Genomic DNA, 12,242 nt, shown 5'->3' with positions numbered 1-12,242 from the left:
ATGAGAAAAACAGGAAAGCCAGCAAGCACAGGGTTTTTCCATCTGTATGCAAAAATGTACAGCTATAGAGGTACAGCTGACGGCAAGAACTTTTTTTTCAATTTGAAATTACAGTGCCAATGCATTTCTGATTTAACTACTTTTTTTAGGCATCCTGTAAGCGTACTATACGCTTACAGAATACCAAAAAAAATAACCTGAGGCCATCTTAGGCCAAATAGTTTAAATTGCAACTACATAGTTTTTACCACACTTTTATAATTAACTAATTACTTCCCACACTCTCCTAAAAATACCCCAATTTAACAAAACCTTAAAAAATTACAATAAAAAAACCTAAATAGTTACCTTAGGGTTTTAATTTTAATATGCATGTCAAGAGGGTGTATTACAATTCATTTCTGAAGGGGTCTACATGAAAAGGGCGCCGGTAAAAAAGGGCGCCTGGTGGAGCCCATATATACCAACTTCGGCTACAAAAAAGGCGCCTGGTGTAGCCCATATAAACTTCGGCTACAAAAAAGACGCTTGGTGTAGCCCATATAAAAACTTTGGCTACAAAAAAACTCCGGGATGTGTTAATTACTATTCCCCCTCCAGGCCGTCATGGATAGTGGGGGAATGAAATAATTCGGCTTACAGTGCTTGTAGCCCATATAAAAACTTCGGCTACAAAAATACTCTGGGCCGTGTTAATTACTATTCCCCCTCCAGGCCGCCATGGATAGTGGGGGAATGAAATAATTCGGCTTCCAGCACTTGTAGCCCATATAAAAACTTAGGCTAGAAAAAAAGGCAATAATATGGGCTACAAAGGGGCACCTTACTGTAGCCGAAAACCTTGTAGCCGAAAAAAATACGGGCTACAAAGGGGAGCCCGCTTGTAGCCGAAAACCTTGTAGCCGAAAAAATATGGGCTACAAAGGGGAGCCCGCTTGTAGCCTACCGTATTTTTCGGACTATAAGACGCACTTTTTCTCCCCCAAAAGTGGGGAGGAAAAGTCACTGCGTCTTATAGTCCGAATGTGCCCTATTCAAGCTGATGCACAAAGCGCAGCGGAAGGTCTTACCGATCCGTGCGCTGTTTCCTCCTTCTCCAGCTGCTGAGCTGATCCTCCTGCAGTATTGGCATCTCCCCTCTTAACTTCTACTATCTGCGGCGGGGGAGGCGGCCTCGGCGCGATCTTGGTATCTTGTCCCTCTACTGCTGTTACTTGCTGGAGGGGAGCCTCAGTGTGATCCCATTTACTTATTCCTTAATCCCTGGTACTTTCGGCGGTGGGGGCAGCTCTCAGCGCGATCCGGATACTCTCATCGTGAGCCGGCAACTCTGCGCAATCCGGCCTGATCCGGATACTCTCATCGTGAGCCGGCAACTCTGCGCGATCCGGCCTGATCCGGATACTCTCAGCGTGAGCCGGCAACTCTGCGCGATCCGGATACTCTCAGCGTGAGCCGGCAACTCTGCGCGATCCGGATACTCTCAGCGTGAGCCGGCATGATCCGGATAGTCTCAGCGTGAGCCGGTGCGACCCAGCAACTTTCCCCATAACTACGTGCGTCCTACGTCATGAGGGGGCGCCGGTAAACAAGGAAGTACATCGGCATCAGGACGGACAGTGGCTGCGGCTAGCGCTGGGATTGCCTCTCTTCTGCCCCGCCGCCAAAGTACCCAGAGGGGATGTGCTGCGATCGAGCTGAGCCTGCCTGCCACAAGTGCCGGGAGTTAGGGGAAAAGTTGCTGGATCGCGCTGAAAGTTGCCGGATCACGAGAGTTGCCGGATCGCACTGAGGATGCCCCCACCCCTGCAAGTGCCAGGGATTAAGGAAGAAGATGCTGGGATCACAATGAGGCTTCCCCCTTGCAGCAAGTACTAGGGATTAAGAGAGAAGATGCCAGGATCACACTGCTTCCACCCTGCCATGGAGTGGCCTGCACCAAGAAGCACACTGCATCAGGATCACCTCAGCAGCTGGAGAATGAGGACACAGAGAGCACGGATTCCCAAATGGACACCTGGTTAGGTGAGATCCTCCACCCTTTAGATGTAATGGTTAGTTAGTTATTACTGGTGGGGGAAGCAAGAGTTTAAAGTAGTGTAATGTTACTGGGGGTGAAGCAGGAGTTAGTTGAATGTAGTGTAGTGATACTGGTATAGTGTAGTGTGTAGTGTAATAACTAGTGGAGGCATCAGGGGTAAATTAGGGTACTTAGTCTAGCTAGTGGGGACAGCAGGGGTTAGTGTATCTTGAACAGAGGCAGCTTGGGGGAAAAAAATGTCTACAAAACGCCCCTGCACTATAGACGCACCAGGTTTAGCATGTTTTTTTTTTTCCTGAGTTTTTGTCCTCTAAACCTAGGTGCGTCTTATAGTCCGGAGCGTCTTATAGTCCGAAAAATACGGTATATCAAAACTCGGGCGCCCTTTTCTACACCTTGTAGCCCATATTTCCAGAAATAACATTGATGTCTATGGCGGCGCCCTTTTCATACAGGCAGCTCGGGCGCCCTTTTCAACCGATCCCTTCTGAAGTGTAACCGAGGCGACACGTGACATGAGATAAACCTGTGTATGTACAGTACTAAACATTTTAATAACCAGGGTGTTTTACTTGTTTTATTTTGCTGCCTGAAAGAGTTAATTTTTAAGGATGGAAATGGCAGCTTTTGTCTTGTCAGTAGCTTGTCAGGAATATAGTAAAGATCACTGAAAAGCAAATTACAGCCATAAAAGTTTTCCTGGCAGAATGCATTTTTCTACATCTATTAGAGCAGAGGGAGAGGGGGTCAATATAGTTCATGTATTTTCATTCAGGGACACTTAATAGACTGCAACTGAGCAGAGACAACAAAACATTCAATCTACTTTCTAAATGTTTAAATATAAAATAAAATCCTGGGATGACTAATAGAGTCCTTTTTTATGAGTATGAGGATAAATATAATTGTTTATCTCATCAGTTTATTTTCACCTCAGGTTCACTTTAAATTATGAGCTTGTAAATAGTGATGGTCGCAAAACAGAAAAAATGCACCTTTATTTCCAAATAAAATATTGGCTCCATACATTGTGATAGGGACATAATTTAAATGGTGTAATAAGCGGGTTAAATGGGCAAATAAAATACATGGGTTTTAATTATGGTAGCATGCATTGTTTTAAAACTATAATGGCCAAAATCTGAGAAATAATTCTATTTTTCCATTTTTTTCCATAATATTCCCATTAAAGAGTCTCGGAAGTCTCCTAAAATACAGCCTTTTATTGCAAAAAGCTCTTAAGCATGTTTGCCCTAACTAAAACGCTGCATCCCCGCCGCTGAAATCTAACTAAATCTCCCCAAAATCCCCGGGGCACACTGCGGGGAGCTCTTCAGTGAGAGGCAGAGCTTTCAGCTGCAGCTCTGCCTCTCCACGCGTCTATCAGTGAGCCCCTCTGTCTTCCTTCACTGAGAGGGGCGGGGGAGATGTGGAGATACGCGCTGATAGACTCATGTAGAGGCAGAGCTGCAGCTGAAAGCTCTGCCTCTCACAGAGGTGCACAGGGCAGCAAAATCCACGACCCAGAAAGTTGTGGATTTTGCGAGGGGAGTTTGGGGGGATTAAGTTAGATTTCAGCTGCGGGGATGCATCGTTTTAGTTAGAGCAAACATGCTTAAGAGCTTTTTTAAAATAAAAACATTATTTTAAGGAGGCTTCAGAGTCTCTTTAAAATGCATTTAGAAAAAAAAATTCTTAGCAAAATGTACCCAAAGAAAGCCTAATTGGTGGCGGAAAAAAAACACAAGATATTCAGTGTCCTCCCCCGGCTCTTTTAGACGGGTGCTCCACCCGGCTAGTTGTGATGAGCACCCAGCTGTCATCGGCTCACCTCCTATGCTATAAGCAGAGTTGTGCACAGAAGCACTGGCCCTGCATTCTCTCGTGTTGCCCCACCCAGCTACTTTTTATGCCACCCGGCTACTATTTCATTCCACCCGGCTGGAACATTTTATAGGGAGAACACTGATATAGATCATTTTGTTGTGATAAGTAGTGATAAAGTTATTGGCAAATGAATGGGAGATGAAAGATGCTTGGATGCATAAGGTAAAAAAACACTGAAGGCTGAAGTGGTTAATGTAATTGGGGAAAATCTACCTTGTGTTCCTTGTGAATTAAACTTTTAATACTTAAGTCAGGGTCTCTGTGATGCTGCTTATTTTAAAGGTATACTGTTAACTATATTTAGTTGGCCTTTAGAAAAAAATAAGTAATCACGGAATTAGTGTTTCAGTACTTTTTTTTTTTTTATAAGATATATAGTTATGAAATTACACATAAGTTAAAAGAAACAGATTTATACAGTGCTCAACCTTGTTTAATACTAATCAGCATTATTAGCGGGGCTATTACTCATAATTATTTTGACTTTTCCACAGTGTAAACCGGAATACAAAGTTCCTGGACTTTATGTTATTGACTCTATTGTTCGACAATCTAGACATCAGTTTGGTCAAGATAAGGATGTCTTTGCTCCTCGGTTTAGCAATAACATAATCAGTACTTTTCAGAACTTGTATCGATGTCCTGTGGATGAGAAGGTATGTCATACAGAAATTTGAACAAGCTTTTAAAACTGTAGTCTTGTGGCCTTGTCCTTTTCACAACCCTACGAATACACTGTGAGTTGTGTGTGACACGCAGGAACATCAGACAGTGTGGGCAACACAATAGACAGTACTGGAGGAGGCTATGTATTACTTTTTTCTGTTTCTTGTTTATGAAATAGCCAACCATCACTACTAGCTTCAGTGCTGAGTAAAAACAAATTAATACATTTCCTCTGTGAAGTAAAGAGAAATATATAAATAATAAAATATTTTTGATTTTGGCCATGTACCAATAGACACCTGATGGTATTACAAGATGGATAAGAATTGACGTGTTCTCAGATTTAAGAATGTAGTCAATTTTAACAATTTATGGTTCCTGGAAGAGAGTCTCACGTCCAAACTAGCTACTCTAAAACTTTGTGGACGTGAGACTCACATCCAGCACTAACAGATGATGCGATCATGCGCACCCCTGTCACTCATGCACACTTGTGCACTCTTCCAGTAGTGAATGATTGCTGCTACCGGTACCAGCAATCAATCACTTAAAAGATATGGCCAAGGAAACTTAAAAGCAAAAATCCACTTACTTGGGGCTTCCTCCAGCCCCTTGCAGCTATCCTGTGCCCTCGCCGCAGCGGCGGTGGCTCCCGGTCTCCATAGCGATTGGATGCGATCACTATGGTGACAACTTGGGGACCCAACATTATATAGATGCATCGAAATGTTGTTGCTTAGCAATGCATCTATACAGCACCTGGGTCCCCAAACTGTGAAATATGCAATGTGTGGTGGTGTTTTAAACTGGGAGGAGCCAAGTAATGCATTTTGAGGTGTTTTACAACTGTGGCGCTTGTCATGAAAAAAATGAGTGTTTTTTTTTTGCATTTACGCCTAATTTTCCTTGATTAAAAAAAACAATATACCGTCTTTTTCGGACTATAAGATGAGCTTTTTCTTCCCCAGAAGTTGGGGGTAAAAAGTCAGTATGTCTTATAGTCCCAAGGTGTCACCCACAAATACATATTGCAGTCGCAGATCACACCCACTTGCTGCCCTGTTTAACTGTTGTTTATTAACACAAGAATTGAAGCTCTCCCACTGCTCTGTGTGTTTTTGGGAACCGATGGTCTTGAGGGCGGGACCAAAGCTCCTTCTTTGGGCCAATCACTGCCCTTATTCAGTAGCAGTGATCTATCTGATGTCAGTGATCTGATCTGTCACTGCTATTGAGCCAGTGCAGTGATTGGCCCCACTGAAGAAGCCATTTCCCTGCCCCCGAGACCATCAGTTCACACAAAGCAGTGGGAGAGCTTTATGCCTTGTGTACTGCGGTCCTGTGTTGTTTGTTCCTTTATTCCTTGTGTGCTGTGGTCATCATCCTCAGTTAAAGCTTCAGACCCAGGCAGACAGCATGAAAGTAATCTGATTCTTGCACAGCTGGACATCTTTTTTTGCTTTCTGTTTGATGTGCACTGCTGCAATTCTGCTCTATCCCGTATATCTCAGCCCTGTCTTACTTCCTGTATGTCATATGAGCTCACCGGCATGTAGGAAGACTGGGGCTGAGACTCTGGGACAGAGCAGGATTGCAGTGCTGGACAACAGAGAGCAGAGAGAGACGATATCCAGTTGTGCAGGAATCCTACTATTCACATGCTGTCTGCCTGGGTCTGAAGCTTTAACTGAGGATGACCACAGCACACGAGGAATAATCAGTGGCAGGGAGAAATAACAGCACAATACACAAAATTACACAATAGGTAGTAGACAGTAGTATTACTGATATGTGAACAATATAAATACCTCATGCCAATGTGCTTTTACTTGCTTTGAAAAGGTCACAGCCACCATTTCATGTCTAACATAGCAACAGCAGTGGGTGCAAGGGACAGGAGTGAGCCTAATTGCAGAGTGTTGCAGCCTTTCTACGTATTTTACTATATCACTATACGGTATGCACGTCCTACACAGGCTCTTTACAATCTATTCACACACACACACACACACACACACACACACACACACACACACACACACACACACACACACACACACACACACACACACACACACACACACACACACACACACACACACACACACACACACACACACACACACACACACACACACACACACACACACACACACACACACACACACACACACACACACACACACACACACACACACACACACACACACACACATTTTGTCACATTACTGCCACAAACATGAATCAAATTTATTGGAATTCCACGTGAAAGACCAATACAAAGTGGTGTACACGAGAGAAGAGGAACGAAAATCATGCATGATTCCAAACATTTTTTACAAATAAATAACTGCAAAGTGGGGCGTGCGTAATTATTCAGCCCCCTTTGGTCTGAGTGCAGTCAGTTGCCCATAGACATTGCCTGATGAGTGCTAATGACTAAATAGAGTGCACCTGTGTATAATCTAATGTCAGTACAAATACAGCTGCTCTGTGACGGCCTCAGAGGTTGTCTAAAATACACACGGGCTACAACTGCTGATGTAAACACATGGCGCGCACATGTTGAGGCGACAGGTCCTCCGTGTGTATGAGGCGCGCGCAAGGAACTGTTGCTAATCAGAGCTGTCGCCAGGCGATTGACTTGTTCAATCCCCGGCAACAGCTGTTGCAGGAACCGTCGCTAGTCTCAAGTCGGTGCAGTCGTGTGTATGCTAGTCTCTAGCAGCTCTTGTGAGTCCGACAGTTCATTGAACCTGCGACAGAAGTTGCTGAGCAACAGTTTCCGCTATGTTGCAGACAGGTTGTTGCCCCGTGTATACAATCGTCGCTTGTATACAACTGTCGTTGCTGGAGACTTTCAACTGTTGCTTGTCTCCATGCAACTGCAGACATCCGTGCCTCGTGTGTATGTAGCTTTATAGAGAATATTGGGAGCAACAACACCATGAAGTCCAAAGAACACACCAGACAGGTCAGGGATAAAGTTATTGAGAAATTTAAAACAGGCTTAGGCTAAAAGGGGGCCGAATATTTTTGCGAGCCACTGTGTATACACACACACGCACGCGCGAAAGTTTGGGCAACCTTGTTAATCGTCATGATTTTCCTGTATAAATTGTTGGTTGTTACGATAAAATATCGAATAGTCAATAGTATAATAGAGGCACCTCGAATAATATACTCTACTTATCAGAATCACACACTGCAGCGACTGTAGAGGTAAATCCTTTTCCTCAGATGCAGTAAGTATCAGACAGAAAGCAGCAGCGCTGTGTGGTCAACACCAAAGCAATTCTTTTCCACCTCCAGAGATCCCAATGGTCTGTTCTTACACTCCTAAAAAGTGCCACTCAGTGCACTATAGAGAAGGAGATAAGGGATTCTCTCAGTGAAATTCAAAAGGACAAATTTGAGTAAAAAAAATCTTCCAGGTAAACAGGCAGAATAAAACTCACATACAGAGGGGCCTACTCCAGTAGGGACCCTCTTGGCAATAGTCGCTTCCCACTCAATGTGGTACTTCAGTACAGTAACAGCGATCAGTAGTGTATCATTGCCCGCTCTCGTCCCCACTCTCGAGAGTGGGCAATGATACACTACTGATTGCTGTTACTGTACTGAAGTACCACATTGAGTAGGAAGCGACTATTGCCAAGAGGGTCCCTACTGGAGTAGGACCCTCTGTATGTGAGTTTTATTTTGCCTGTTTACCTGGAAGATTTATTTTTACTCAAATTTGTCCTTTTGAATTCCACTGAGAGAATCCCTTATCTCCTTCTCTATAGTGCACTGAGTGGCACTTTTTAGGAGTGAAAGAGCAGACCATTGGGATCTCTGGAGGTGGAACAGAATTGCTTTGATGTTGACCACACAGCGCTGCTGCTTTCTGTCTGTTACGATAAAATGTCCATTAAATATATCATATAGGAGACACACACAGTGATATTAGAGAAGTGAAATGAAGTTTATTGGATGTACAGAAAGTGCTTAAATAACATTAGGCAGGTGCATACATTTGGGCACGGTTGTCATTTTATTGATTCCAAAATCGTTTGAACTAATTATTGGAACTTAAAGAGACTCCGTAACAAAAACTGCATCCTGTTTTTTTATCATCCTACAAGTTCCAAAAGCTATTCTAATGTGTGCTGGCTTACTGCAGCACTTTCTGCTATCACAGTCTCTGTAATAAATCAATGTATCTTTCCCCTGTCAGACTTGTCGGCCTGTGTCTGGAAGGCTGCCAAGTTCTTCAGTGTTGTGGTTCTGCGATGAACTCCCCCTTTCAGGCCCCTCTTTGCACACTGCCTGTGTATTGTTTAGATTAGGGCAGCTTCTCTCTTATCTTTTACAAGCTGGATAAATCGTCCTCTGAGCTGGCTGGGCTTTCACATACTGAGGAATTATAGACAAGGGCAAAGCTGTTTGCAGGAAGAAAAGAGCAGCCTGAAACTTCAGTGCATGAGATCTGCAGGGGGAAAGAAACACACAAATGATCTCTTGAGATTCAAAAGGAAGGGTGTATACAGCCTGCTTGTGTATGGATGTATTTTCTATGTGTGGACATACTGTACATCAACCTACTTCCTGTTTTGGTGGCCATTTTGTTTGTTTATAAACAAACTTTTTAAAACAGTTTTTAACCACTTTTAATGCGGCGAGGAGCGGCGAAATTGTGACAGAGGGTAATAGGAGATTTCCCCTAACGCACTGGTATGTTTACTTTTGTGCGATTTTAACAATACAGATTCTCTTTAAAGTGGATCCGAGGTGAAAAACTAACTATAACAAGTAACTTGTCTTTATTTAGTTTAGTTAAGTTTAGATGGTTTACACAGTAAACTAGCTGCAAACCGCTTCATCAGTAAATAAATATTTTTACCTGTTATACAATGAGAGCTGCCATTTTCTGCTTGTAATCATTACACAGGTAATCTTATCTTTATCTCCACACCTCAGACTGTGCAAACTCCACTCCTCTACACTCCCCCTTCCCTCCCCTACACTCTCCTCTCCCTCCCCTTGCCTTCGAAATCCCGTGCATGCTCAGTGTGTGCTGGGGCTGTCCTGTGTGAAAAGAAGAGTGTATTGGAACACAAGCTGTGGAAGAAGACTGGCATACCTGCAGATACAGCTGTTCCTGGATTTACACTGCTGTCACTACATCTGGCAGCAGGTGTGCCATCACTCCTCTCCTGTCACTACCTCTGGCTGCAGCTGTGCTGTCACTCCTCTCCTGTCATTACCTTTCTCTGCAGGTGTGCCGTCATCACTTCTCTCTTCTCCATATCAGCGCAGCTGACCCCCCTGTATCACTGACAGCAGTACGCTTCATAGCGCAAATATTACCATGTAATATGCAATAGCATCAGCCCTTATATTAACGCGACTGAAACCCCTATATGCCAGACCTCGTAAATGACAGCATTGGGCCCCTTTGCACTAACATCGCCACAAATTATGTAATAACATCAGACCTCATCTCAAATCAGCGCGGCTGACCCCATCAATAACAGACTGCAGTAGGCCCCATTGCATAAATATCCCACCGTAGTACGCAATAAGATCAGACCCCTTTTCAGTGCGACTGACCCCATAAATGACAGCATTGGGCCCCTTTTATTTTTACACATCATCTCCTCTATGGACCATTCACTAAAGTACAATCAGACCTCAAAAAAAAAAAAATAAACACACACACACACACACACACGTGTGTGTGTGTATATATATATATATATATATATATATATATATATATATATATATATATATATATATATATATATATATATATATATATATATATATATATATACATATATATACACGTATATATGTGTGTATGTATATATGTGTGTGTGTGTGTATATATATATATATATATATTATATAATTTCCTAGTTACAGCTTATACAAATCCTGCAATACATCTGCAGTGTGTCTACATCCTGCTTTCTTGGTAGCAGATATATTGTTAACATCCTGTGCTTTTAAATTAGCAGCCCTGCTGTGGCAGTCAGGTGACACAGGGGAGAGATCAAATTACAGTGGTGATTAGTCACCCGTGAGGGGGGATGCATGGCTGGGGGGCTGTGCATGGCTGGGGGTGCTTTGCTGGGGGGCAGTGCATGGCTGGGGGTGCTTTGCTTGGGGGGCAGTGCATGGCTGTGGGTGCTTTGCTGGGGGGCTGTGACAGATCCACACACACACACGCACACACATACATGCATCCCATTACACACAGATCCACTCGCACACACATACTGTACATGCAGCCATTTACACACAGATCCACACTCACACACATACATGCAGCCAGTTACACACAGATCCACACGCACACACATACATGCAGCCAATTTCACACAGATCCACACGCGCACACACATACATGCAGCCAATTACACACAGATCCACTCGCACACACACTGTACATGCAGCCATTTATACACAGATCCACACGCACACACATACATGCAGCCAATTACACACAGATCCACACTCACACACATACATGCAGCCAGTTACACACAGATCCACTCGCACACGCATACATGCAGCCAGTTACACACAGATCCACTCGTACACACACATACATGCAGCCAATTACACACAGATCCACACGCACACACATACATGCAGCCAATTACACACAGATCCACTCGCGCACACACTGTACATGCAGCCATTTACACACAGATCCACACGCACACACATACATGCAGCCAATTACACACAGATCCACACGCACACACACTGTACATGCAGCCATTTACACACAGATCCACACGCACACACATACATGCAGCCAGTTACACACAGATCCACTCGCACACGCATACATGCAGCCAGTTACACACAGATCCACTCGCACACACATACATGCAGCCAATTACACACAGATCCACACGCACACACATACATGCAGCCAATTACACACAGATCCACTCGCACACACATACATGCAGCCAATTACACACAGATCCACTCGCGCACACACTGTACATGCAGCCATTTACACACAGATCCACACGCACACACATACATGCAGCCAATTACACACAGATCCACACTCACACACATACATGCAGCCAGTTACACACAGATCCACACGCACACACATACATGCAGCCAATTACACACAGATCCACACGCACACACATACATGCAGCCAATTACACACAGATCCACTCGCACACACATACATGCAGCCAATTACACACAGATCCACACGCACACACATACATGCAGCCAATTACACACAGATCCACACGCACACACATACATGCAGCCAATTACACACAGATCCACTCGCGCACACACTGTACATGCAGCCATTTACACACAGATCCACACGCACACACATACATGCAGCCAATTACACACAGATCCACACTCACACACATACATGCAGCCAGTTACACACAGATCCACACGCACACACATACATGCAGCCAATTACACACAGATCCACACGCACACACATACATGCAGCCAATTACACACAGATCCACTCGCGCACACACACTGTACATGCAGCCATTTACACACAGATCCACACGCACACACATACATGCAGCCAATTACACACAGATCCACACGCACACACATACATGCAGCCAATTACACACAGATCCACACG

The 12,242-nt window shown here is 44.0% G+C and overlaps 1 protein-coding gene across 6 annotated transcripts in view; it reads left to right on the top strand.

Annotated features, from left to right (window-relative positions):
• SCAF8 (SR-related CTD associated factor 8) overlaps positions 1 to 12,242 on the top strand; it is a 593,726-nt gene that overhangs the window by 110,206 nt on the left and 471,278 nt on the right. For all 6 annotated transcript variants that reach the window (XR_011019400.1, XR_011019399.1, XM_068231893.1 and 3 more), the window contains one exon: positions 4,423 to 4,584. Coding sequence is in view for 4 of the 6 variants with exons in the window: in XM_068231893.1 (XP_068087994.1) it covers positions 4,423 to 4,584 (162 nt within the window). In the remaining 2 variants the exon portion in view is untranslated. The remainder of the gene's footprint in view (positions 1 to 4,422; positions 4,585 to 12,242) is intronic.

This window comes from Hyperolius riggenbachi, chromosome 4 (genome assembly GCF_040937935.1).
Source record: "Hyperolius riggenbachi isolate aHypRig1 chromosome 4, aHypRig1.pri, whole genome shotgun sequence".
Taxonomy (NCBI): Eukaryota; Metazoa; Chordata; class Amphibia; order Anura; family Hyperoliidae; genus Hyperolius; species Hyperolius riggenbachi.
This window is presented reverse-complemented; position numbering and strand designations above follow the sequence as displayed.